General features: G+C 42.8%; 2 protein-coding genes across 3 annotated transcripts in view; one reads left to right on the forward strand and one right to left on the reverse strand.

Annotated features, from left to right (window-relative positions):
* The window catches only part of LOC146606877 (protein NLRC3-like), a 563637-nt gene that overhangs the window by 199028 nt on the left and 338008 nt on the right, over positions 1-26601 (forward strand). The gene's annotated exons all lie outside the window — the stretch shown is intronic.
* LOC146606884 (protein NLRC3-like) overlaps positions 1-26601 on the reverse strand; it is a 501574-nt gene that overhangs the window by 16700 nt on the left and 458273 nt on the right. Inside the window, exons 10-11 of one of the 2 annotated variants that reach the window (XM_085349324.1) lie at positions 6506-6679; positions 6104-6277 (exon numbers count right to left, since the gene is read on the reverse strand). The exons of the other annotated variant lie outside the window; for it this stretch is intronic. Of the exons in view, the coding sequence (XP_085205450.1) occupies positions 6104-6277; positions 6506-6679 (348 nt within the window). The remainder of the gene's footprint in view (positions 1-6103; positions 6278-6505; positions 6680-26601) is intronic. 2 annotated transcript variants of the gene reach the window in all.

Below are 26601 nucleotides of genomic sequence, written 5' to 3' on the forward strand. Positions count from 1 at the left end.
GTGAAGTCAGCCCTCGTGGGGGTGATGAATTGGATCCAATTGTTCCAAATTTGGTAGAATTTGGCTTTTTGATTTCTTAACAGATATGTAAGTTTTTCCATCCTAAATATCTCTAAAATGATCCCAAACCAGTCGTCTAGGGTAGGCTGGGCTGGGCTTAACCATCTTCTAGTAATTGTTTTTTTACTTGCCACCAAGAGTAATTGCACCAACTTAATCTCACTCCTACATTCCAGAAAGGGGACCAAACCCATGTATAAAACCTTAAAATCTAAAGGTATTTGAACGTTAAAGACTGCACTTAAGGAGACCTGAACGTTTTTTAACTTGGGACAGTCCCAAAAGACATGAAAATGGTTAGCAACAGTCGAGCCGCATTGTCTCCAGCATTGCATATAAGCCCCTTTGTACCTCTCCTGATATGGAGTCTTGAAGTACCTAATAATATTCTTCCAGCCATGTTCCTTCCAGCTCATAGAACTGGACGTGGACCACTGGCAGTACAAAACATTTTCCCACTCCCCCACAGAAATAGCAATCCCTGATTCCCTTTCCCATTTATCCTTAGTGTATAAAGTGTTATCCTTGCTGGCACTAGAGAGGGCTTTGTATAGTTTAGAAATAGATTTAGTAGGGGTCATGGTTGTGGCATTTTTCAGGATGAGGAAAAAATGCGACTCAGCATCATTGAAGTCGGACAGTTTGCATTCATGATCAATATATGATCTCAGCTGTAAGTTTCTATGAAAGTTGTATTTTGTCAGGTTGTGATCGTCCCGTAAGGCCTCAAATCTGAGCACAATATTTCTATGAGTAAGAGAGAGGAATGTCGTAAGGCCATAGGATATCCATGCTTCAAAGTTAGAGTCGTGTCTGTTTGGAATAAAATCCGAGTCGAAAGCAACCCACCTGAAGATTTTTAGCATTTTGTGTATCCCACAGATGTTGATTACCTTCTGCCAAACTTGGAGGGTGTGGGTTAACCAGGGGTTCCCCAGCTTTTCCAGCCGGCACATTAGACCCTTATCTGCCATTACAGCTTGTAGGGGGAATCGGTCCAACAGGCTGGACTCCAGTTCCTTCCACCTAGCCGTGTATGTTTTGTTACACCAATATAAGAGGGGGGTTATTTGAGCGACATAATAGTAATTCCTGAGGCAGGGGAGACCCAGTCCTCCCTTTTCCTTGGGGAGCTGGAGGGTAGCATATTTAATCCTTGGCTTTCGGCCCTGCCAGATAAATCTGGAGATCCATTTGTCCCACTCAATAAATTGGTAATCGCTCACTTCTATTGGCAAGTTTCTAAAAAGATAAAGCAGTCTGGGGAGCGTGTCCATCTTGATTGCGGTTACCCGGGAGCTGAGACGCATAAAGGGGACCAGATTCCATCTGTGCAAATCAGCTTTTATACTTGCAGATATTGGCTCGTAGTTTGCCTGAAAGAGCAGCGAGAGGTCCGCAGTCAAATATATTCCCAGGTACTTAATTTTCTCATTATCCCGATTTACTGTAAATTTGAGTAGAGATGTGTAATATTCTCCTAATGTTGTCAGTTGTTTGTCTATAGTGAATGAAACCAGTCTGATCTAAATCGATGAGGTCAGGTACCAACTTCTCCAGTCTACGAGCAAGAATAGAAGTAAATAGTTTGTAATCCAAGTTAAGGACACTGATTGGTCGATAGTTTCCACATTCTCGTTTATCTTTCCCCTCTTTTGGGATAATTGAAATAGTTGCCTCCCTCCAGGAGGGTGGGATTTCTCCCTCCTGTAGGATGTAGTTAAATGACTTCAGCAATGTGGGGACTAGATCTGCCCTCAGGGTGCGATACCACTGAGAACTGAACCCGTCCGGCCCAACTGCCTTACCTGGTTTTAATCTGGAAAAAGCATTAATTTCTTCCACTAAAATGGGATGTGTTAGAAGCTCATTTTTGAGAGACGGGAGTGAAGGTAATTCTAGAGAGCTAAGAAAGGCATCAGTACAATTCTCCTCCGTAGCATTGGGCTGTGAGTACAGCTCCCTAAAGAAGGTCTCAAAACATTTCTGAATGTCTTCTAATTTTGATTCCAGAATATTAGTCTTGGGGTCCTTGATTTGGTATATCGTACTTTCCTCTAGTTGTTTGCGTTATTTATGTGCCAGATATTTTGCAGATTTCCCTCCTGTCTCATAGTATTTTTGCCTCAAAAAAATTAAGTTATTTTGGGCCTCCTGGGTGTAAATATCATTAATTTCATCCTGTATTTTCCTGATATCCTGCTTCAGAGTAGGATTTGCGGTGTTTATGTCTTCCTATTCTTTCAACTTTAAATTTGCCTGTAGTTCTGCTAATTTTTGCCCTTTGATTCTCTTTAAGTGGGAGGCGATAGAAATTAATGTACCTCTCATTACCGCTTTGAGCGTATCCCAAAGAATAGCTGGAGATACCTCTCCTGTGTCATTAACATCTAGAAATTCTTTAATGTCTACCTTTAATTTGGAAACTATGGCAGGATCATTAAGGTGCGATAACAATTTCCACAGTGTGGTACATTTTTTCCTAGCCACCTGCAAAGATAGAGAGATAGGACTGTGGTCAGATAGATCTCTTGTTAATATGTCACAGTCTTTGACCCTAAACCTATCAACTTTAAACATAAAAAAGTAGTCCAGCCTTGCATACACTTTAAAGGAACCAGAGTAATGAGTGAAATTTCTGGTAGATGCGTAGCGGTCCCTCCATACATCTATTATCCCCATCTCTACCATATAGGAATTGACTTTTCTAGTAAGTGCTGTTACCTGGTTGGTCGGGGAGGAGGAGTCTAGTTTAGGGTCAAGTCTAAAGTTAAAACCCCCCCACAGACAACTATCCCCTGAGAATCCACCAATAAATCAAACCTATTCCTATAGAATAGCCAATCGCTCCCGGGGGGAGCATAAACATTTAAAATTGTGATTTCAGACCCCTCTATTCTTCCTTTTATTCTAACCAATCTGCCTTCCTCGTCACAGAGTTCTTAGATATGTTCATAGTTAAGTGTACCAGAGATAAGTGTAGCCACACCCCTCTTGTGTTTGGACTTAACGGAAGAGGAGAATACATATTTAAAACCCTTTCTTTTCAATCTCAAGTGATCTACTTGGTTCATGTGTGTCTCCTGAAGTAATGCAATCTGGGCCTTCTCCTTCCTTAGTTTGGACAGTATCTTATTCATCTTAATCACGTTCAGAACCCCGTTAACATTAAAAGAGATTACTTTCACTGACTCACTTCCCATAAAGATATATTAAGTTACCACAGCGCATAAACTCAATAGCAGCAGGCAACCCCCTCTTAAAACAGTAACAAGTGAAAAAAGTTAGGAATGAACTGAAAACATTTGAACATAACTGGAGCTTGAAAGCTCCTAAGCTGGCTTCTGACAGTGGAGCACTTCCACTGACACCCTCACAACTTGAAGGGAAACCCCTTATTACTCCCTGAGTTAGGGGGCTTTCCACTGCGACGTCACTCACAGCATAAGAAGCCCCACCCATTTTAGCTCGACAGTAACCATATTTCACCATGTTGTCCATAGCTAATACATAACATTAAATTCGTTCTCTTCACGTCTGTATACTTGCAGCTTCTCTCTATATCCCGCAGCTCCTCGGATCTGACGCGGACGCCGACCACCAACTCCCCGCCACAGCGGGCATCTTTGTAGTTTTTCTCTGGGGGTTGCCGGTGGTGTAATCACCTTTACCGGCAGGCCCCGACTCGCCAGGTCAGCCGTTGCCTCCTCCACCGTGTTGTAGGTTTTCACTCCTTCTTCGAAAAAAACCTTAAGGCGCGCTGAGTAGAGGGTCCTAAACCGTACATTCTTCTCTTTTAGGACCTTTCGTGCCTCTGCATACTCCTTCCTCATAGCCATGATCTCAGGGGGGTAATCGTGGTCGAGGTTGATCTTGCTGGAATTCAGCATAAAACCTTTCTTTTGCCAAGCGAGCCTCAGCACTTCTTCTTTAACCGTGAAGCACAGGAATTTTACCAGGATCGATCTGGGTTGGGAGCCGTCCGGAGGGAGTAATGATAACACTCTGTGTGCTCTCTGAATTTGTAACGGTGTTGATGGTGGGATGGCGAGATTCTCCCGGAGTAGCTTCTCCACAAAGTGGGCCATAGATGGAGCTCCCGATTCTTCTCCCTCCGGCACCCTGTACAGTCTGAGCGACTCCCTCCTCGAGTAAGCCTCCAGTGATGTTAGTTTTGTTTGAAACTTTTCCTGCATGCTTTCTCCCATTTGCGCAACATCTCTAAAGTTAGAAATATCCTGTCTCAGAGTGACGCTGAAAAACTAGTTCATGCATTTATTACTTCCAGGCTGGACTATTGTAATTCGTTATTATCAGGATGTCCAAAAAACTCCCTGAAAAGCCTTCAGTTAATCCAAAATGCTGCAGCAAGAGTACTGACAGGGACTAGAAAGAGAGAGCAGATTTCTCCTGTATTGGCTTCCCTTCATTGGCTTCCTGTTAAATCCAGAATTGAATTCAAAATCCTGCTCCTCACATACAAGATCTTAAATAATCAGGCCCAATCTTATCTTAATGACCTTGTAGTACCATATCACCCCATTAGAGCACTTCGCTCTCACACTGCAGGCCTACTTGTTGTTCCTAGAGTATTTGAAAGTAGAATGGGAGGCAGAGCCTTCAGTTTTCAGGCCCCTCTTCTGTGGAACCAGCTTCCAGTTTGGATTCAGGAGACAGACACTATCTCTACTTTCAAGATTAATCTCATATTTCCATTAAAAGTGTTGAATTTGACTGTTTGATGTTCTTTATGATCTCTGGCACCAGTTCATCTGTAGGCTGAGCTCAATCCATCCATTTAGTGAAATTATGTTTAAAGGTCTCCTTGTTTTCTGAGCGTGCACAGATCCTGAAGCAGAAAGCCTGGGTTAACAGAGAAATGATCATCACTGTGATGATGCTCATCATCTCTGACTGGGATTTGAGGTTTTGTCAAAGCAGCAAAGAAAGCCTGGCTATGTTGGACTGGGTGTGGAAGCAGCTCCCAGTTTGAGTTCAGGAGACAGACACCCTCTCTACTTTGAAGATCAGCTTCAAACTTTCCTTTTTGCTAAAGCATATAGTTAGGACTGGGCCAGGTGACCCTGAATCCTCCCTTAGTTATGCTGCAATAGACGTAGGCTGCCGGGGATTCCCATGATGCATTGAGTTTTTCCTTTCCAGTCACCTTTCTCACTCACTATGTGTTAACAGACCTCTCTGCATTGAATCATATGTGTTATTAACCTGTCTCTCTTCCACAGCATGTCTTTATCCTGTCTTCCTTCTCTCACTCCAACCAATCACAGCAAATGGCCCCGCCCCTCCCTGAGCCTGGTTCTGCCAGAGGTTTCTTTCTGTTAAAAGGGAGTTTTTCCTTCCCACTGTCGCCAAAGTGCTTGTTCATAGGGGGTCATATGATTGTTGGGTTTTTCTCTGTATCTATGAAGTGCCTTGAGGTGACTTTTGTTGTGATTTGGCGCTATATAAATAACATTGAATTGCATTGTTAGTATCTCAGACAAAATCTCGTCTGTGTTCTGGAGCTTATCTTTGTGTTCTGCAACCCTGGTTTCCACATCATTAAGCCGTGCATTGGCTTTATCCAACTCACCCCTTATTTCCACCAGTTGCGCTTTCGTGTCTTTTCGAAATTCTTTCACCTCTTTCCCAACGCCTCTCAGTTCTTTCAGTATCAGCGTCAAACTTGCTGGGTCAACCTCATCTTCTGTCCCAGAATCCTCGCGGCTAGGAGTGGGAGAGTGGCCTCGGCTAGCCCTATAGGGGCTAACGTTAGCCCCTTCTGTTAGCTGCACATTGCCATCTTCCACGTTTTCAAACGTTAACTTCTTAGCTATTTTGTTCTTTCTGGACATCATTTAAACCCCTTTTTCCTCTTTATGTGCACTTAGATAGTGTATTAATTTACTTGGGGCAGTTTTAATAAGTTTCAGTCGAGAGCTCTCATACTAGGTGTCCATCCCCACGAGCGCCGGAACCGGAAGCCTTGAATAAAATGTTTAATTGGTTCATTTAAAAAAAACAAAATGTCAATTGATCTGACCTCAGAGTATTTAGTTTACAGTTTAAACTTTGTAGTCCAGCAGACAGAATCTTCACTCCTGAATCCTGCACATTTTTGATACTCAGGTCCAGCTCTGTCAGAGTAGAGGACTGAGAGCTGAGCATTGAGGACACAGCTTCACAGTTTTCCGCTAGAAGTTCACAGACGTTGAGTCTGAAAATGAAAACATGAACAAAGACTGATGTTAAAGTGTAATCAGGGTGCAATAACTAATCTTATATTTTAAGAATCCTTGTTGTTTTATGCTGAGCAGATGTGGTACGAAACAACAGTAAATTGATCAAGTTTACCTCTACTGTTTAAATTGCTGGATTTATTTTCTCAGTTAAAAACAAAACAAAACAAACAAACAAAAGAAAAAAGAATACAAATCGGTCAGACCTCAGAATATTCAGTTTGGCGTGTGGACTCTCCACTGCAGCAGACAGAAGCTTTACTGCTGAAGCCTTCAGGCTGTCGGTACTCAAGTCCAGCTCTCTCAGACTACAGGACTGGGAGCTGACCACTGACAACAAATCTCTACAGACTTTCTCTGATAGCTTACAGCTGCTCAGCCTGAAAAAAATAACAAGAACAACAAAACAATAATATTTATTATCAAATAAAATCTCTTTATATGTTGAATCTAAGTAATCAAATGTGTACAAATGAGTACACTACAATGCACAATTAAATAAAAAAATGTTCAAGAATTTAAGTGTAACAGAAGAAAAATATTTCAAATTAAACACAATTATTCCAATGTATGTAAATGGAAACCAGTGAAGAGCAGGTTGATTTAGTGACAGTAGTTCAGTGTCTGCTGGCACAGGCCTGTGAGTACTGCAGTATTACACTTACTACAGTACTGCTGGTCACTTTATTAATTCTAATATGTGTGATTACTGTAAATGTAGTTATAAATAATGTATCACATCCTGGACTCTCGTTTCATTTTCTGTCTAAAAGCTGCTTTGGCTCATTCCCCTTTAAAGCCCCGCTCTCCCTAAAGGCCAACTTTATTTTGATTGGATGATTTCATAAAGCACGCTGAAGGGCAGTAGCCAGTTATCATGAGCTCCATCTCCTCAACCTTCTGGTTTAGAAATTATAAGAAACTGTATACCTCATAAAAACCCGTCTTGATCCATGCTCAATCATCCAGGTTAGTAAATCCCAAAAGTTGATTCTGTTCATCTGGACGTAGCGCTTTCAGTGGGAGAAACATTTCGTCACTCATCCAGGTGACTTCGTCAGTCTCAGCTGACTTCTGGTTTCCAACCCTATAAAAAGTACATTTGCATAATGACTGAAACCAGCCCACTGAAGGAACAATAAGGCTGGGAGGTCAGTTCCTTGACCATTAGGTTTGAGTCATTATGCAGATGTACTCTTTATAAGATTGGGGAAAGCTGCAGTCAGCTGAGCCTGAAGAAGTCATCTTGATGAGTGACAAAATGTTTCTCCCGCTGAGAGCGCTACGTCCAGATGAACAGAATCAAACTTTGGGGGCTCATAAAATCATGATTAGAAATCTTCTCAGATGTATTTTTACATTTTAGATCCACAGCAACAAAGTTCACAGCAGGATGTCTCTGTTCAGTAATTATTATGCCCATTACCTGCAAACTGTGAGGTACGCAGGTAATGTCAGGTAAACACTAGCTGCCTGAAACTGTTCCTGTTAAATGTGTGTATAAAGGAAATAAGCTGAAATACAGAGACTGGGTGGATCTGTGCTTTGACTTTGACACCAAAAATTTCTTCCTGTTAAAAGGGAGTTTTTCCTTCCCACTGTCGCCAAAGTGTTTGCTCATAGGGGGTCATATGATTGTTGGGTTTTTCTCTGTATCTATTACTGTACGATCTACTGTACAATATAAAGCGCATTGAGGTGACTGTTGTGATTTGGCGCTATATAAATAAAATTGAATTGAATTGAATTACATCCCATTTCAGGTACCTAGAACCTGAACCTTCTCTGGAAACCTGGGACGCTGGCGGGTTTCTCTTGCTTACCTATCTGCTCATCCTCTTTCTTTCTGCTCGCATGATGATTTCCTGGTTGAGTTTGTAAAGACTTTTGCTCAGGACCTTCTTGCTGTGCGGCAACAGTGCTAACCACCGTCCGCTGTATGTTTTTCAGTCATTAAATCAAACCATGAAAGATCAGCTTGCTTCTCGTGATGAACCTGTCTGTTTTCGATTCCACACCAGGGTCTGCCCACTGGAAAGTTCAGGGATAAGGGTGGAGGATACTCACACAAACATAAAAACCCAGATTGCAACTCCAACTCTCTGTTCTAGTTAACCAGACCTTTCAGGCTCTTGTTCAATTAGAACCTCATGGAGTCTGAGTTAGCGAGACAGTTAAACATCCCTCTATGCCCCCTTAATCCGCCCATTCCCACTAAGTCATTAAATAACCGAGTGTCCCCTCACATAACTCAGCGCACAGAGCCTGTCACCCCTGGCAATCACAAGAAAACACTTACCTTTTTTGCTTTTCATGCACCTCACAAACCACTCATACTCGGGTTTCCTTGGCTAGAATTACATAACCCCCACTTAGACTGGTCAGGTCAGAGGGTAATCAGTTAGAGTCTGTTCTGTCATTCAAATTGCCTTGTTTCCGCCCGTCCACCGGAACCTGTGGAACCATCAACCAACACTGAGACTGTTTTAGATCTCTCCTCTGTCCCCACCAAATGTCATGATCTTCAGGAAGTATTTAGCAAAAGTAAAGCGCTTTCACTGCCACCTCACAAACCACAGGACAGCACCATAGAACTACTCTCTGGCTCCACCCGGCCTTCTAGCTGGCTGTATAACCTGCTTAGACCTGAGTGTGCGGCTATGGAAAAGTACATTAAGGAATCCCTCGGTGCAGGCATAATCCAACGATTGTCATCTCAAGTTGGAACTTCTTTTTTGTGGGGAAAAAGGATGGCTCTCTCTGGCCATGCATTTACTTCAGGGGCCTCAGTGATATTACCATCAAGAATAAGTACCTATTACCTCATTAGCTCTGCTTTCAGGCCATTTCACAGTGCCACTGGGTTTACAAAACCCCACATCCGCAACGCTTACCACTTTTTCCAGATCAATCAGGGAGACAAGTGGAAGACTGTTTTAAACATGCCATTGGGGGACTACGAGTATTTGGTCATGCCGCCTGGGTTAACTAATGCTCCCGCAATGTTTCAAGATTAGTTAACGATGTCCTCCGGGAATTCCTTGACAGGTTCGTATTGGTGTATCTGGATGATATCCTCATTTTTCCCAAAACCTGTGAGGAACATCAGTCTCATGTCCATGCTATTTTTCCAACGTTTGCTGGAGAATAAACCTTATGTCAAAGCAAAAAAGTGTGAATTCCATTCCTCATCAATAACTTTTTTCAGTTACATTTTGGCACGGGGGCAGGTGAAGACGGATCTGGCAAATGTGAAAGCTTTCACAGAGTGGCCTACCCCTTGTACCCATTGTAGATTCAAGAAGCATCTCCAATGGGTTTTGGGAATAGCAAATTTTTATAGACTGTTCATTTTCAACTATAGTCAGGTAGCTGCACCACTCAAGTCTCAGCATGCATCTGGTCCCCCAAAGCTGAAACTGCATTCACCAAACTTAAGTATCTGTTCACCACGGCACCTTTTTGGTTCACCCTGATCACAGTTATCATTGCAAAGGTGGACACATCAGAAATTGGAGAAGGGAGAGGTAAATGATGCCAAGTGAAAGAGAATGCTTTGGGGGGGGGGGGGGGGTCATGCTGCTTTCATGGTCTGTGTGAGCGGCGGTGGTTTCCCACTAGACTCTGGTTTCTGCCTTTGGGTGAAGCCTGGTCAGCCTGTCCACTGTCCACACCTGACAGTAATCTACTAGGCTGAATATAACATCAGCACTCCCAATAACTCTGCTAACCTCCTAATCCTCGGATCATCTACTCACCCTTGCAGTTCAGTCACGTTTTCCTGGATGCTGGTCTTCTTGATTCACTCACAGCCACATTAATGCCTTTCGTCTCTTAGACTTACTGGACCACTTGGCCTGGATTCAAAGCTAACAAGTACTCACCCAGACCTCACCACCTGCCTTCCCCAAGTTGCTTTCCGACTGCTGACAAGTAAATGGTAAATGGACTGATTCTTATATAGCATTTTTCTACTCTCACGGAGTACTCAAAGCGCTCTATACAACATGCCACATCCACCCAATCACACCCATTCTCACAAACACTTTATCTGAACTTAGTGCTTTCTAAGTACATTCACACGCATTCATACTCTGATGGATGCATCGGAGAGCAAGTTGGGGTTAGTATCTTGCCCAAGGATACTTGACATGCAGACTGGAGGAGCCAGGGATCGAACCACCAACCTTCTGATCAGTAGGTCAGATCAGACCAGCTTTACCTCCTGAGCTACAGAAACCCCAAATAAGACATTGAAGATAACCTCGTTCACTTACTGTAACCTCCACCAGTGATCTTTCTGATGCTGCTCTACCTCTGTTACAGTGACTCAGATTACCATCTACCAAGACCCATTTCCGGAAACCTACCATAGAGCCCACTTCATGCTCACAGCTTCAAGTGCTTGACTTCCGCCATAGTTCACAGTTCATGTTAAAAAATTCCAAGTGTCAAGTTCCTGTGTGTAAATAAAGCCTTGACGTCTAGTAATATTCAGTTCCTTCACCTTTGTCTGTATTTTGGGTTCACCATGTTGTTCTGGCCACACCGAGGTAACAGATTTATATTTGAAAAACAGAGAGACATGGGGGATTGCAATAAAGATGAGACACAAACCAGACCTTAAAATAAGAACATCTGAAAACGATGTAGGTGCAGTCTGGTAGCTCAAGTATTTGCTTTAAAAAACAGAGCTAGACTCCTGGTTGTTGGAGACAAGTGAACAACTTGAGGATAATAAACCTGTCAGAGGGGCTGAAGGATCAGAGCTCATGTTCTTATAGGCTGGATCTGGATTGTGCTTTGATTCGAGTTGAAGACAAAAATATTTCAGAAATGCTGACATGTCCTGCTGGAGAGAAATATTTAAAGTATCATGACTATTTTAGTGACTATTTTTTAATTTTTCTAAAGTGGTAGTGTTCTTTGAACTGAGAACCTCTGATTTATTTCCCATGATTTTAAGAATGAAGCGATGAGTTCATGTTTACTCACAGAGCTTTGTTGGAGGCTTTGACCACTGGCAGCAGCCTCAGAAGAGCCTTCTCTGAAGCAGAGTATTTCTTCAGGTCAAACACATCCAGATCTTCTTCTGATGACAGTAAGATGAAGACCAGAGCTGACCACTGAGCAGGAGACAGTTCATCTGTGGAGAGACGTCCTGATCTCAGGGACTGTTGGATCTCCTCCACTAGAGAACGATCATTCAGTTCATTCAGACAGTGGAACAGATTGATGCTTTTCTCTGCAGACAGATTCTCACTGAGCTTCTCCTTGATGTACTGGACTGTTTCCTGATTGGTCTGTGAGCTACTTCCTGTCTGTGTCAGCAGACCTCGTAGGAGAGTCTGATTGGTCTGCAGGGAAAGACCCAGGAGGAAGCGGAGGAACAAGTCCAGGTGTCCATTTGGACTCTGTAAGGCCTTGTTCACAGCATTCTGGTAGAAGTGTTTCTCTGCAGATTCTCTTGTTTCAGACTTCTTGGAGGTTGTCTGTTGTTCTTCCAGCAGATTGAGTCCAGAGTTGATGAAGGTCAGATGGACATGAAGAGCAGCCAGAAACTCCTGAACACTCAGATGGATGAAGCAGAACACCTTGTCCTGGTACAGTCCACTTTCCTCTTTAAAGATCTGTGTGAACACTCCTGAGTACACTGAGGCTGCTCTGATATCGATGCCACACTCTGTCAGGTCTGATTCATAGAAGATCAGGTTTCCTTTCTGCAGCTGATCAAAAGCCAGTTTTCCCAGAGACTCAATCATCTTCCTGCTCTCTGAACTCCAGTGTGCATCTGTCTCAGCTCCTCCATCATACTTGACCTTCTTCACTTTGGCCTGAACCACCAGGAAGTGGATGTACATCTCAGTCAGGGTCTTGGGCAGCTGTCCTCCCTCTCTGGTTTTCAGGACACGCTCCAGAACTGTAGTAGTGATCCAGCAGAAGACTGGGATGTGGCACATGATGTGGAGGCTTCGAGATGTCTTGATGTGGGAGATGATCCTGCTGGCCTGCTCCTCATCTCTGAATCTCTTCCTGAAGTACTCCTCCTTCTGTGGGTCAGTGAACCCTCTGACCTCTGTCACCATGCCGACACAGTCAGGAGGGATCTGATTGGCTGCTGCAGGTCGTGTGGTTATCCAGAGGCGAGCAGAGGGAAGCAGTTTCCCCCTGATGAGGTTTATCAGCAGCACATCCACTGAGGTGGACTTTCTAGGGTCAGTTAGGGTTGTAGTTTTGTGGAAGTCCAGAGGAAGTCGACACTCATCCAGACCATCAAAGATGAACACAACCTGGAAGTCTTCAAAGCTGCAGATTCCTGCTTCTTTGGTTTCAGTAAAGAAGTGATGAACAAGTCCCACCAAGCTGAACTTTTCCTCTTTCAGCACATTCAGCTCTCTGAAAGTGAATGGAAATATGAACTGGATGTCCTGGTTGGCTTTGTCTTCAGCCCAGTCCAGGCTGTATTTCTGTGTTAAGACTGTTTTCCCAATGCCAGCCACTCCCTTTGTCAGCACTGTTCTGATTGGTTCATCTCTTCCAGGTGTGTCTTTAAAGATGTCTTCTTGTCTGATGGTTGTTTCTGGTCCGTCTGGTTTCCTGGATGCTGTTTCAATCTGTCTGACCTCATGTTCATCATTGACCTCTGCAGTCCCTCCCTCTGTGATGTAGAGCTCTGTGTAGATCTGATTCAGAAGGGTTGGTTTTCCTGCTTTAGCGATGCCCTCAAACACACACTGGAACTTCTTCTTCAAGACAGACTTAAGTTTAGGCTGACACTTCTGAAGAGCATCTGAATCAAAAAAAGGAAAAAAGAAGGAAAAATACAAATCTGGTCTGAAGGAGCTATCTGACGTACTTTGTCCTTTGTTGAGCCTATCATACGTTTTAGTTTTTAATATACTTATTCTACCAGAAAACCAGAAAAAAGGGGCTACAGGAATTCCTAAATGTAATTCCTGAAAACAGCCACATTAAATGTTTGGAACCTACACATCTGCATTGCTTTGCAGCTTTTCATATGTACCTGATGCCAACATGTGCAGGCTAAACAGGTTTCTGCTTTCTGTGCCTCTTCTCCAAACTTTGTCACCAAAAATAACAACACTGCTATGTTATTTAAATAAGCATCTGAGAGAGATTCAGTAATTCACATTTAATTCTTGTCGTAAATTACAATGGCGAAAGATAATGTAAACCCTTTCTGGCCACACTAAACATGTTCCTTCTCGTTTGGCTCTTGGCGAAGGCAGTCGAGTTGTCTGGGCTCGGGAGAGCCCGAGTGCCCTGGAGGGACTTTCCCTGCCGGATACACGATGGACGAGTGGCAGACATGGAGGATCGTGTGCCTGGCGGGACTGTCGATCGAGGACGCTGAAGATATCTACCTATTCGGAACCATGATAACAGGGTTCTTGCTGATCGGAGCTGGCTTGGCCCTGGTTTATCGGAGAATTAAGAAAGCGGAACCGGCTGTTCAAACCCCCACAAGGCTGCCCGCTGGGATTGAAAGGATGGGACGAGGTGCGGCTTCTCAGAAAGGGCTCAGTGAATGCAGCAGGTTAAGAGCTTGGAGGCGCTAACGGCTGCAGTGAAGGCTCAGAATAACACCTCTGAGTGTATATTGGATTACATCAAGGAAGAATCCACTCGGAACAACACCTTGGGGCGGAAGCTGGATTATATCGCGGATCAGTTGGCTGCGGTCGTGAAGTCTCAGAATCTGCTCTGTGAGCAAAAGCCTGAAAAGACCACAGAATTGAAGGTAAATAACATAATTGAGAGGCTCGCAGCTATCCAGCGGGAGATTGAGAGACCAGTGTCGGTGTCGGAGTGTTAAAAACAGCTTGAAATTCTCATGAGTTGTTTGTAAAAGAAAAATCACAAATCATATAATGCGGCTATCCCTTCGGCGCCAGCTGTGGGCTCAAGGCCTGAGCTGAACAAAAACACCCTGATAACGACTGTGTTGAGTCTGTTCCTTCCCATTCCATGCAAGGCCACCTGGGTTGGCTGGTAGACTGTTTACTTAGCCTGATAGGGCGGAGGACACTGTCTCAGCTGAACTATGGACACTCACACACATACATTTACACTGATAAGCACTCACACATCCCCCCTCCCCTTCCAATGCCTTCGATGCTTGTTGCCTCCTGGGAACACGAGGCGGGTCGGGGCCCACGCTGGAGAGTCGGCGCAGTGGCAGGATGGCTGCTGTGTTGCCTGGGATTACTCCTTATCCCCTAACCAACCTTGTTGTTGGTCACGTGCTCTATAATGTTGTACTGTGGACATTTATGTGCTTTCTGTGCAGAGGAGTTTTTTTGTTTCCTGTTCTCATGCTGTCCTCTATAGCCCAGCATGATCAGAGGTTTCTTTTTTCCCCTTGTACTTTCCCATTGTAGTGTAGATTTCAGTGTTTTTTCTATAATGCAACGTTCTCTGACTTGTATCCCCATGTGATGTCTGTGTTGTGTGTGTATGGTCGGGGGGCGGGTTCATTCCACTGCAGGGCAACCTGACACTGCAGGTGATGAATAAAATTTGAACTTGAACTTGATTATATAAAAATGTGGCATTTAAGTCAAATGACTCATGCTTTTCTTCTTTAAGGCAATCAGTTTGCATGGTTTTTAAAAGTAAAGAACACTTGTGTTTAATTAAATACAGCTCACATTAGATCTAAGTAGTTTCACAGGTTTATGATGTCCATGTAGTTTAGAAAATACATTTGCAGGCATGTAACAAATCCAAACATTCGTCGTAGAATGACGTTCTTGCCCTCTCCTTTTTCTTACAGTGAATTCTGAGGTTTCACTTTCACATCTCAACAAACTGCAAGGTGACCATTTTTATTCATGGTATATGATACATGACCTCACCTTGTTGAGCAGATGGATCAGAGTATAAACGTAGCTGAGAGAAAAGAGAAGGATCTTTGATCTGAAGATGTTTGATTGTTATCTTGCATGCTTTGTCTCCTTTTTTCCTCACTGTGTCGATGAAGCTGCGTGCCTTATCTGCTCTGGCTGGGTTCTTCTCCAGTATCGATTCTTTCTCCAACTCATTTAAGACAGTGTCACATACGAGGGCCTCAAGCAGCTGTGTGAGGATTTCTGTTGTTACCCTCCAGACAAAGGCTGACCGCACCCTGGCAAGCTCCTCCTCTACAGGAAGAAGAAAGAGACATAAACATGGTTCTCAGTCGACATCATGTGAAAAATATTCTAACTTTGTTGAATTAACACTTCATCATCTCATCAACAAATACTGAATTTTAGGATGTGTGGGGTTAAAATTATGCCAGCTTAAAATGAAACTGAAGAAAATATTGAAACTGAAAAATAATATTGTAACCGATACACAGATGATCTGTATTGCTATACAGACGGGCAGGTATACAGGTATACTATGAACAAATATACATATATAAAGATGAAGCACTGTGAGGTAAACAGATCTACAGAGTGCTATGAAAATATCTACAGTAGTGGAAGCGTAGCTCTCTGAACAGACTATAACAGTGTAGGCACTATAACAGAGACTACACCATGTCAGTGTCCTAAAACTACAGCAGTAACCAACGTGGTGAATGTTGATAATGAAAGGATCATGGTCACTGGGAGGAGGAGTGTAGAAGGGTTAGGTGAGTGTGGATGGAAAGGCTCAGCGGGGACTGAGTTCAGTAGGGTAACAGCTGTGGGGAAGAAGCTGTTCCTAAACCTGCTGGTTTTAGTCTGAAGGCTCCTGTAGCGCCTCCTGGAGGGGAGGAGGAGCTGGAAGAGTTTATTGGCAGTATGAGAGGAGTCTGAGAATGATGCATACTCGGCGTAGACATCTCTTTTTGAGCGTTGTGTGATGGAGAACTTTGCTTTGTGTAATGTTATAAATACTTGGATAATCCTCAGAGTCTCTGGACTTTTACTTAGAGATATTATATTCAGTCCTGTGGATAGTTATATATTTAAAAATATATTATCCTCTATGGTTACTCTGGTATGAATGACTCTGAATCACTTTATGGTAAATAACACACTATTGGCAAAAATAAAAAACTGTGAAAGAATTCCAGATGACAAGTCTGTAGTTCGACATACAAGTGACGACCTTTGACCTTCATCAGTTTTTATTTAATTGTGTCAGAGAAACTCAAACGTGCTCTTCATGCAGCTGAGTACATTCAGTGTTTAAAACGGAAGCTGTGCAGGTCTGAGATCAGCAGCTTTGTGAAACACCAAGCTGAGGTCCTGTTAATGCTGATATATAGTGACACAGTTACATTTCAATTTAATTCAATTTTATTTATATAGCGCCAAATCACAACAACAGTCACCTGAAGGTGCTTTATATTGTACAGTAGATCGTACAATAACAGATACAGAGAAAAACCCAACATTCATATGATACAGGGGTGATTAATCCTTTTGACTTTGTTTTTATCCATAAAACAGCTGCAGCTTTCACTACAGCACATGTGGTGCTTTAACCTTTGTACTGTTTGCATCAGTTCATTCTGCAGTTAACATGTGAACATGTTGGATGATCTGTCTGCTGTCACTGGGTGGTGCTGAGGTCTGAATCAGCTCCTGTAATCACAAAGAGAACTGAACCATCACAAACTGAAATATAAAGTTTATCTCAAATCTGAAATAGAGCTGATCCTTCTGTCCTCACACACCCAGGATCTGAAGTTCTTCTCTTACATTTCTTTAGTTCTTCAGCTCTGCTCACATACGAGCTGTTTATTTCTTAAAGCCGTATATACCAACAGATTTTCCAATATAATGTTAACCTTTGAGTTGTTGGTGCTTTGTGAATGTGAATCTGCATACATGAGCAGACGGAGCAGGTTTCAGTCCTGGTTCAGTCTGCTGCTGCACCGTGGTCACCAACATACAGAGGTATCATAACAAATATTAATGCTTTTTTCCCTCTCAAAGGATGTAAGCTGTACTGCACATGTAACTTTGTGAACTTACCTCAATAAGAATGATTCAGACTGTTTTATTTAACCTGAATATTTGAAACAAACTTAGTAAAAACAATACACAGAGTCAGTGCTAAAAATGTAATCCGAGGAAAAATGAAACACACATTTTAACTTAAGCTGCCAAGCAGAAGTATTTGGTTTGAGTACATAAATATTAGGCTTTGCTATTTAATCTGTAATTAATGATTAATGAGGGGTTACTGAAGTGCAAGCCTTTTTTAAAATATGTGTTAATATCCTTACAGATGTGGCAAAAGAGTGAAAACATGCTGCTGTTTGCACATATTGAATAATCAGCTCTGCACAGGAGCTGCAGCAGAGTGCAGCCTGTTGCTCTTACAGTGTAATACTCATAATAAAAGTACAGTAACTGTGGTTAGTTACTGACTGAGCAGCCCGGTGCGTTTCTGTTCATTTCGTTCACCTGCACGGGTTAGCTAAACAAACTTTACAAAACAAGTTTTGCCGATAGCCGAGTGCCCATCTTAGCTAGCTAGCTAAGGATGTTAGCTACAGATTAGCTTACAAACACCTTTCACTTACCAAAAATATTGTGGCGGCTCTCAGGTCCTTCTGTCAGGCAGACACTGAAGAACACCTGAGTCTGTCAGTTTGAAACAGTCGGTAAACGCTGGACCTCCTCTCAGCGTCCCCGCTCTATGTGCCGTTCAGAGATACGCAAGTTTCTTCATGACTGCGGCTGCTGCAGATATTAGGTCGTCCATGATTTCTACAGTCACTGGTCAGCAATATAATGTGCGCAAACATATGTGGCTCATATATGTGGCTCTGAAGCCCCGCCCCTCAAGCGCACCCTCAGATGCCGAAGCAGTGCCAACTAATTGAAGCTGAAAAAATAACTGTACGTGGAAAAAAACGATGTAAGTGTGAAAACCACATGAACAGTGAGTTTTTCTTTAAATTTCTATATTTATGTTTTTTCACTATCATTTCACTTTCAATACATTTGTTTCAGTTTCAATATTTCTTCAGTTTCATTTTAAGGTGGCATCGTTTTAACCTCATATGTGGGTTCAAAGTACAAAAAAGTCCAGTTGTTTCTCTGCCAAACTCCTTAGACTGGAAGTTCTCATGTTATATTAATGTCCCACAGAAAGATTAAGGCAAAGATTAGGACAGGTTACAACTCGTGAATTTCATGTACTTGTCACAGTTACAAAAAAGAATCTGCCTGAAGTCTATACATCCATACGTCTCATCATACAAAGCACTGATCTCCTACCTGCTGATGGAGCTGCTTTGGCTGGCTGTTCTTTAGGTTCTTCCATCATCTTTCTATAAAAACACGAGAAGATGATTTTACCAAAAGAAACAGTGAACACAGTCTGGGTGTCACATCATATGAATTTGTGTCATGGTTTAGTGTACGGGCCACACACACTGAAACTGATCTGTGTGAAAGAACACATCGATGACATGTGAATGTAGTAATAACCTCATCATAATAGAGGTTTTTACTTTTTCACATATTTGTTCAGTATAATGATTAAATAATCTGACAATACAAACCTAAAATACTTTGTTCCCTGTCTGCGACTTTGTGCGTCTCTGCTGTTAGTGCTTAAAGGAAGTTTTAAACTTAAAATCCTTCCCCACATATGTGACTGTGGTCTCTGGGGCCATTATCCTGAAACACTGGGGCTCAGCCCTGAAAGCTTTGCTATCTTCACCTGATAACAGCAGCTGTTTAAAGTTATTGAGTTTGACAGGGAAGTGAATGTAAATGTGAGACACTGTGTGCTCACAGCTAAAGGCTGCAGTCAGCTGTGTCAGAGCGTCCAATGATCCTTTAATAAACACTCAGAGCTCCATGTTGATGAAGCTGTCATGTGTGAGCTTGTGAGGCTCCTTTAAACTGGCTCTGCTCTGTCAGATGCTCACCTCTTCTTCACTGTTTCATCAATCTGCTGCACTCTTCATCTCCTCCTCTCTCTCTCTGCTGTCCTGTTTAAAAAAACAAACAAATCAGCGTTAGCCAATCAAACTCTGTGCAGATGCTGCAGCTACAGCTGATATGTCATTCAGCTGTTCATCAATCAGCTTCTGCTGCTGTTTATTCTGCTCTTACTCTGAACACGTGCAGATCTAGGAAGATTTTCTTGGGGTGTCAAAATCAAAGCGTTTGTTTTTTCAAACACACGTGCAGGTGTTTATATCACATATGGTTTAAATGATTCAAATGCAGTAAGTATACATGTTTCATATATCGTCTATAACTGAATTATGTTCTGTAGCCTACATAATGAAACACTTTAGTTGCATAAAACGTGAATTTTGATTTTATGTACTGTATATGTCACAGCATCGCAGTGTGGATGTGGAGAAGAGAGGACCCAAACGCAGGACTCACAGGTGGTGAAGGCTGGTGTTTATGACAGAATGACAGAGTCTGAGATGGATGACTGACTGGAAGACCAGCTGAACAGAAACGACACATGTGGGACTGACAAAGACACTGAACTGGAGGACACTCAGGACTTACACAGGCTAATGATAATGATCAGGGTTCATACGCCTTTTTCAGGGTCAAATTCAAGCACTTCTTAAGCACTTTCAAGGTCCCTTTTCAAACTTTTCCAGCACATCCCTCCCTCACCGCCAAAAAAAAATGCATGTTTCAATTCACATCACCTCAGTAAGACCATGTGAAAGTTAAGACAAATCATCCTAGGTGAACTTAAACACCTTTGTTCCCTTTTTGTTAAGAAATAGAAAAACACTCCACACAAAAATACTGCAAAAGGAAACTGTTGCCTTATATAAAGAGTGTATAAACTCAAAATGCACATGTCACTTAAAAATTAAGATGTGAACAAATCAACTTGTTAGATATTCTTCTCCTGTTGAAAAAACCCCCAAAAAGAAATAAATAAGTCTTCTCATCAGATATTGATGCTTCTTTCCTGTGTGACAGAAAATAGGAGACAGATGTTTGTTTGTTTTTTAAGTTAATTCCCAATAAAGCTGTTTTACTGCTAACTACATTGCTGTCTGTATTATTGCTGAAGTCCTAAACGATCACCTTTAAAGTAGAGCTGGGCGATATGAGATTTTTTCATATCACGATATGTTTTTTTCATTTCAGGCGATAACGATATCTATCACGATATAAGCCAAATAACTATATTTGTAAGATTTAAATGTGCCGTTGCTCACAAGTAAAATGTGAAATAATCAGCAGCTTGTTTTTATTTAAATATTTATTTCCCATAATAAGTTCAACAGGGTAGATGTACTTAAGGAACATGAGACTTTTTCAGATAAATAAAGGCAAATATTGCAAACTACACAAAAGGCAGCCGCTAAAGCGTTTAAGTTTCAAAATAGAACAAACGAAACAGACTAAACTGTCAATTCCACTTAGAAACAAAATATTAATTCTAAAAATAAATCTTAGTTTGTTTTACAGAAGAACAGACAAAACTGACTAACTTTTGTCAATATCAAATAAACTGAGAACTAAAAGGAAATTCTCAATCTCTCCTTGTTGTATAGCTGAGCTTTTCAAACAGTTTTAACAGTTACTTTAGTCTGACAAAAGCCGAATGACGAATTAGCGCTTCCAGTCAGAGACTGAGGCTACGTCCACACGTACACGGGTGTTTTTGAAAACGGAGATTTTCCGTTTCCGTTTTAAAAAATAATCCCGTCCACACATAAAGGCAGAAATGAAGGAAAACGCTGCTATGAACATGCCAAAGCAGCAGGTGGCGCTAGATTCCTAACCGTGCAGAAATGTTGGCCAATCAGAAGGCTAGAAGCCTCGGTGGGAAAAAGTAAACAAAGCTGGGGCATAGAAGCAGAACCGAGTCGTATGTGTGGAGGGACAGTAACTGTGTGTATATGTAAGCATTTAAACACTGCAGAGAGTAGAATTAACAGTAACAGTATTGTAGAAATTCATTGCACCGAAACAATAACGTGGCGCACAGTGTGACGCATGCACCAGTTTATTGTATTTCCAGACTTGCTTTCGGCACATTTACAGTGAACGCTACTGTTTTTTTGTCAGACTTGAAATAGCCGAAATACCTTCACACTACGGAACTTCTATGGCTCTTCCGTTCGACAATCTCTCCGGCGTTGGAACCATCATCTGTTTTCTCTTCGGTCACGCTCGGTTGATTTTTCTAGTCGGCACACTCATTTCCTCCATTACCCGCTGGCTGCTTCCCAAACAAACACACGTGCGGCTTGGCACTTGTGCTATACGGTAACAAGTCACGCGACGTGACGCTGCGGCTGTGATTGGTTCGGCTCTGCGCTACTTAATTTGGATTGGCTGACCTTTTTTTTTTTTTTTTTTTAAGAGGACAAGAGCGGCGAGGTCTATCGCAATAGTTAAATTTTTCTATCGAGAAAAAGTTATATCGCGATACATATCGTTATCGTTCTATCGCCCAGCTCTACCTAGAAACCAGGTCAATGTGTCTGTAGGTTCAGTCATCCAGGTCATGTGATCTAAGGAGCTTGGAGAGAAAAGAGACGTCTTTAAGTTTCTGGAAGACGTTTCATCTGAGAAGCTTCTTCAGCTCTAAAACCAAACGGTGGAGAGTCCCAGATATTTAAACCTGAGAGGGAAAGAAAGCATGTCGCTGACCCACCACTGATGTTATTTCAAGGAGGAAACTGAGAGCCTTTGCACCAGGAGCACAAACATCAGCTCCAGCAATGATCCACTGATGTGTTTTTATTCCATGTATGAATGTTGTTATTGACAGAGATGACGTTTGTGTGTCAGTGATGCAGTGACTGTTGTTGTTACCTGTACAGGCTGGTTAGACTCTATGAAACAGATCATACAGATCTCTGCATGTTAGAAGAGACTATTAAAGGTCATGAATGAGACAAAGGCAGGGAGGCGTCCTTTACAGCTAAACAGCAGAGTGAGAGAACAGCCAGCACCTCTACATTTATCACATTATACAGCACATGTATGATACTGACAGGGATGAGAAGAATTTAGTGATTCTGATCCCATCATTGATATTACTTATTGATTCTCAGTAGCTCTGCTCTGACAGTCACCACCATCACTGAGCAGCATATCAAAGACATTTGTGCACATTAACTGCATGTTGTGGCTCAAATGTTTGTGCATGTTGGAGGCATTTCCTCTTTGTTGTGATCAGTGTTGGTCATTACTCAAAACAGTCATTATTACACATATTACACAGAACACTTTGATTAAAAGTAATGGAGTACGTTACTTCATTACTCCTCATAACATTACTTTGATGTTAAAATGAACAAATGAGCATGTAACAACATAAAGCTGAGGTACAGCCCCACACACCAACACAGATCCTGATGAGGTCACGTGATGTTTCTCTGAGTGTTTATGAACACAAATCAAAGATGAAACAGCACAAAGACACTTCAAAGTGATTCTACTGTAGAAACATGAACAGGTAGAAACCTGCAGCCTGACTGCTCATCACTTTGTTACCTGTTCAAGTTCAGCAGCAGCAGCTCACTTTATCACGGTGCTGGTCTGGGGTCAGTGTTTACTCAGCTTTAACTAGTGATGTGACGTTCTGTATCGAGGCTTCGAAGCGTGTGTCGAGTAATGGAGGGGGCGTTTCCGCGAAGCGCGTATCCAGGCTTGCTTCATTTATGGGAGGAGCTGAAAATGATGACGTCCGAAGCCTCGCTGCCCGGCTGTACCACGTGACTGGTTCAGGAAGCGGTTCGAACTTTGCCGCGAGCTATGACAGCGATATAAACCCCTCAGACAAAATGTGGGCGTTTGATGGAGAGTTGCGGTTAGTGAGAGTTAGAGACAGTTTAGAAAAAAAAAATCGCCTACGACCTGCCACAGTGGAGAAACTGTTTCTTTTTAACAAAAACCAATGATGTGTCCCCTAAACACTAATCACTGTCCTTGCCTCAATGTTACAAAAGCACAACCACTGTCCACACCTCACCTCACAGTATATGATCATTTCCATTTTAGGCATTTCCAAATAATCATGTTCCATACTGCCAGTATAAATATACACAGTACACTGCATCACTACAATATACATGTTTTACACACTCCTTTTGTTGTTGATGTAACATAGTTAAATAGAGTTGAAGTTAAATCCCGCTAAATGGGACATTGGCGCCACCTACTGTCGAAAAAGTGACCCTGCAATATTCACAAAGGGCAAGGGATTCTGGGTAATCCTCAGAATAATGGAGGATTCCTGCGAGGTAAGGAATGCGCAAATGTCGTGGGGAGGAAAAATCATATCGCAGGCTGTTAAAGTAATACAGTCTGACCCGATTATTTTTGTTGTTTAAACATCATTTGTTGCGGGTCATTTCTCATGTGCTTATGTTGAATTGAATGCACGTTTATGTGAGATTTCTTTTTTGGGAAGAGAGGAAAAAAATGGGAGCACAGTTAGCTAACTCTGTTGTTGCCTTTCCATTTAGATCTTACGCTGATTGTCCACGACAATAAAAGAAAGCATTCTAACTTGTTGCCTTTTTGTTGTGAATGCAGGTATGTGACTGTGCCACACTGTTTAGAGTACACATTGTTTTATGCACAGTTCTGAAATATATTTCTGTATTCCTTTCATTTGGGAAATTTAAGATGGAGATTAATTGTGTTGAGGTTCTTCTATTTTGTTTGTATAATTTTACCACTATATGGGCACACTGCAAGTGGAAACGTAATCCTCAGAATAATGGAGGATTCCTGCGAGATCTTACGCTGATTGTCCACGACAATAAAAGAAAGCATTCTAACTTGTTGCCTTTTTGTTGTGAATGCAGACCAGAGAAGACACTACACAGAGGTCACATTGGTGCCGTGACTCGTTCGTGACGCTGCTGAATCGGGCTGGTGTCCTCTCGTCGCAGCATCATCGTGGAGCATCAGCTTCCTTATTGTTTAGTCTGTTGGGTAACGGAATCAAACTTTGGGGACTGTTGGACATACTTTTATATTGGCTTTGTATATTGCCATATTGTATTAAGTCCACCTTAGCTCTATTAATATTCTGCTAGATATGGATCTAAGTGACTCTGATGACACCCCAAATGTGACTCCCCTTGTTGTGGGTAGGGGCAGAGGGTTCACAACGGTTCCTTTTTCACTGGGTGACTGTCGGGTGGGGCATAGAGCAGCAGATAGTTCTTGTGAGCTGGTGGCTGAGTCGCAGTCAGTACAGCGCACTAAGTCATCTACCTCAGACCCCCCAATAACTGATGTGAGTCTAGTCGACCAAATGAGCGACATTGTGCAGCAAATTGGGCAACGCCTGGCTGATAGCATTCTGTCACACCTGACTACGCCACACACTTCGAGCCCTGCATCTGCTACATATACATGTCCTGAGGTGGCGCATGAAACAACAGATCTCCCCTCCAGCCGCTCACTAGATCTCTCTCAAGTCCAGCTGGTGGCTCCACGACAGGTTAAAGACCCACCTGTGTTTCGGGGGGAGAGTTCGGACTCATTGTCTGTTGATGAGTGGCAGGAAGCCATGCAGAGTTACATAAAGAAGAGTGCCATTCTTCCAGAAAACCAAGCTGAGGAGATTTTGATGCATCTGAGAGGCAGGGCAAAAGATGTTGTGAAATTTGGTGTGAGGAATGGTGGAATTGATGTCCAGCATAATCCACAAGCTATCTACAGACTTCTGAACAAACATTTTAGTTCCACCCAGTGCTCGTCTGTGCCCCTGGCTGACTTTTATTCCACCCTGCCGAAGGACCGAGAGGATCCATATGAGTACTGGCTGAGGCTGAACAAGGCTGCTGATGTTGTTGGCAACTGTCTTAAGGAGCAGGGGAAATCTTTTGAGAACTCTGGTGTGGAGGTTGCACGCATGTTCATCAGACACTGCCCCTGCAGAGACTTGGCTCTTATTTTTAGAACCAAAACATGTGATAAATGGTCAGCTCGTGAAGTTCAGGAGGTACTGGATGAGTATCACCTGGGTAAGGGGTTCCAGTCTCCTCCACAGACGGGTAACTGTGTCTATGTGAATAAGGCAGAGGTTAGCACAGATGGTACTCCTTGTTTGGCTGACCATGAGCAGAGGCCAGCTGTGAGTCAGGATGGCTCTGCTATTGAGAGGTTGATCAGCATGCTAGAGAAGGTGCTGCTTCAAGGCCCAGGCTATGCTCGAGCTAATGCCAGGCGACAGAGTGCCCGACTGCCGAGAATACCGGGCTTAGATGACACACCATGTTCCATCTGCAGAGATAGCTCCCACTCCACACTCACGCACTGTCGGGAAAACAGATTGTGCTTCATGTGTCACCTACCTGGTCATTCGAGACGTAACTGCCCAGAGGGCAAGTGTACTCCTTCCAGTGGTCATCAGGGAAACTGAACGATCTGCGTGGAGGGGAGGACAGCGCAGATCCAGCAAGTAAGCCTCCCATCTTGGATGTGACTGATATTAATGATTATGACACTTTGTATTCTACTTACAGTGGCATTGTCCCGCCAAATAAAACACTGATTGCACAGGGCTTGCATAGGCTCTCAAACACTGATAGTTTATTCTACTCTGCAGTGACTACTAGTGGTGGACAAGTTCTTAAAGCATTAGTGGACAGTGGCTCTATGGCGTGCACCATAAGTGAGACAGTTGATGAGAAACTTTCACAATCGATACCTGATATTGAGAGACGTTCAGCTGAAGATGTTGTCATTGTTGGTTGTGGGGGTCACCTCGTTACGCCTTCTGCTATGTATGATCTTACAGTGTCAATATATGGCTTTAAGGTGGTGATTCCTGTTCTGGTGGTTCCGGGCCAGGCTGATGACATGATTCTGGGCAGCAATGCGATAAAGTGGCTTATTTCACAGTTAAAAATGACTGTTGGTACCCAGGATGATGCTTTCCCTCATTTGGCAACTTTGCTGTCCTATTCTGATGACTGTGGTGGCAGAGCAATGCCTCCAAGTTTCGGCACTGCAAAGCTTAAGAGACGCATCACCTTGCAGCCCTTGTCTGAACATTTAGTGTGGGCTAAGCTGCCTGCTCCTGATGCCTCAGCGGTGGGAAGTGCTGTCATTATTGAACCCACTCAGTCTCGATCCAAACCTGCACAGATCCTAGTGGGGCGAGTTGTCACTTCCTTGTTTGGGGATGGTTGGGTCCCTGTTAAAGTGGTGAATCCCTCCGACAAGCCCCTCACTCTCAGGAGAAATGCTAAGGTTGCTGATGTGTCCCCCTGTCTTTCTGTGCAGGACTTACCTGAACCTGTTCAAATTCGATCCAGTACACAATACACACAGAACTCGTCGCCCGCACCGAGATCAGAAGCGGAGATGTCACGGCG

This window comes from Diplotaxodon limnothrissa, unplaced genomic scaffold (genome assembly GCF_057381915.1).
Source record: "Diplotaxodon limnothrissa isolate DT_005_m unplaced genomic scaffold, D_limnothrissa_male_GT1.1 unmapped_scaffold_4, whole genome shotgun sequence".
Classification (NCBI taxonomy): Eukaryota; Metazoa; Chordata; class Actinopteri; order Cichliformes; family Cichlidae; genus Diplotaxodon; species Diplotaxodon limnothrissa.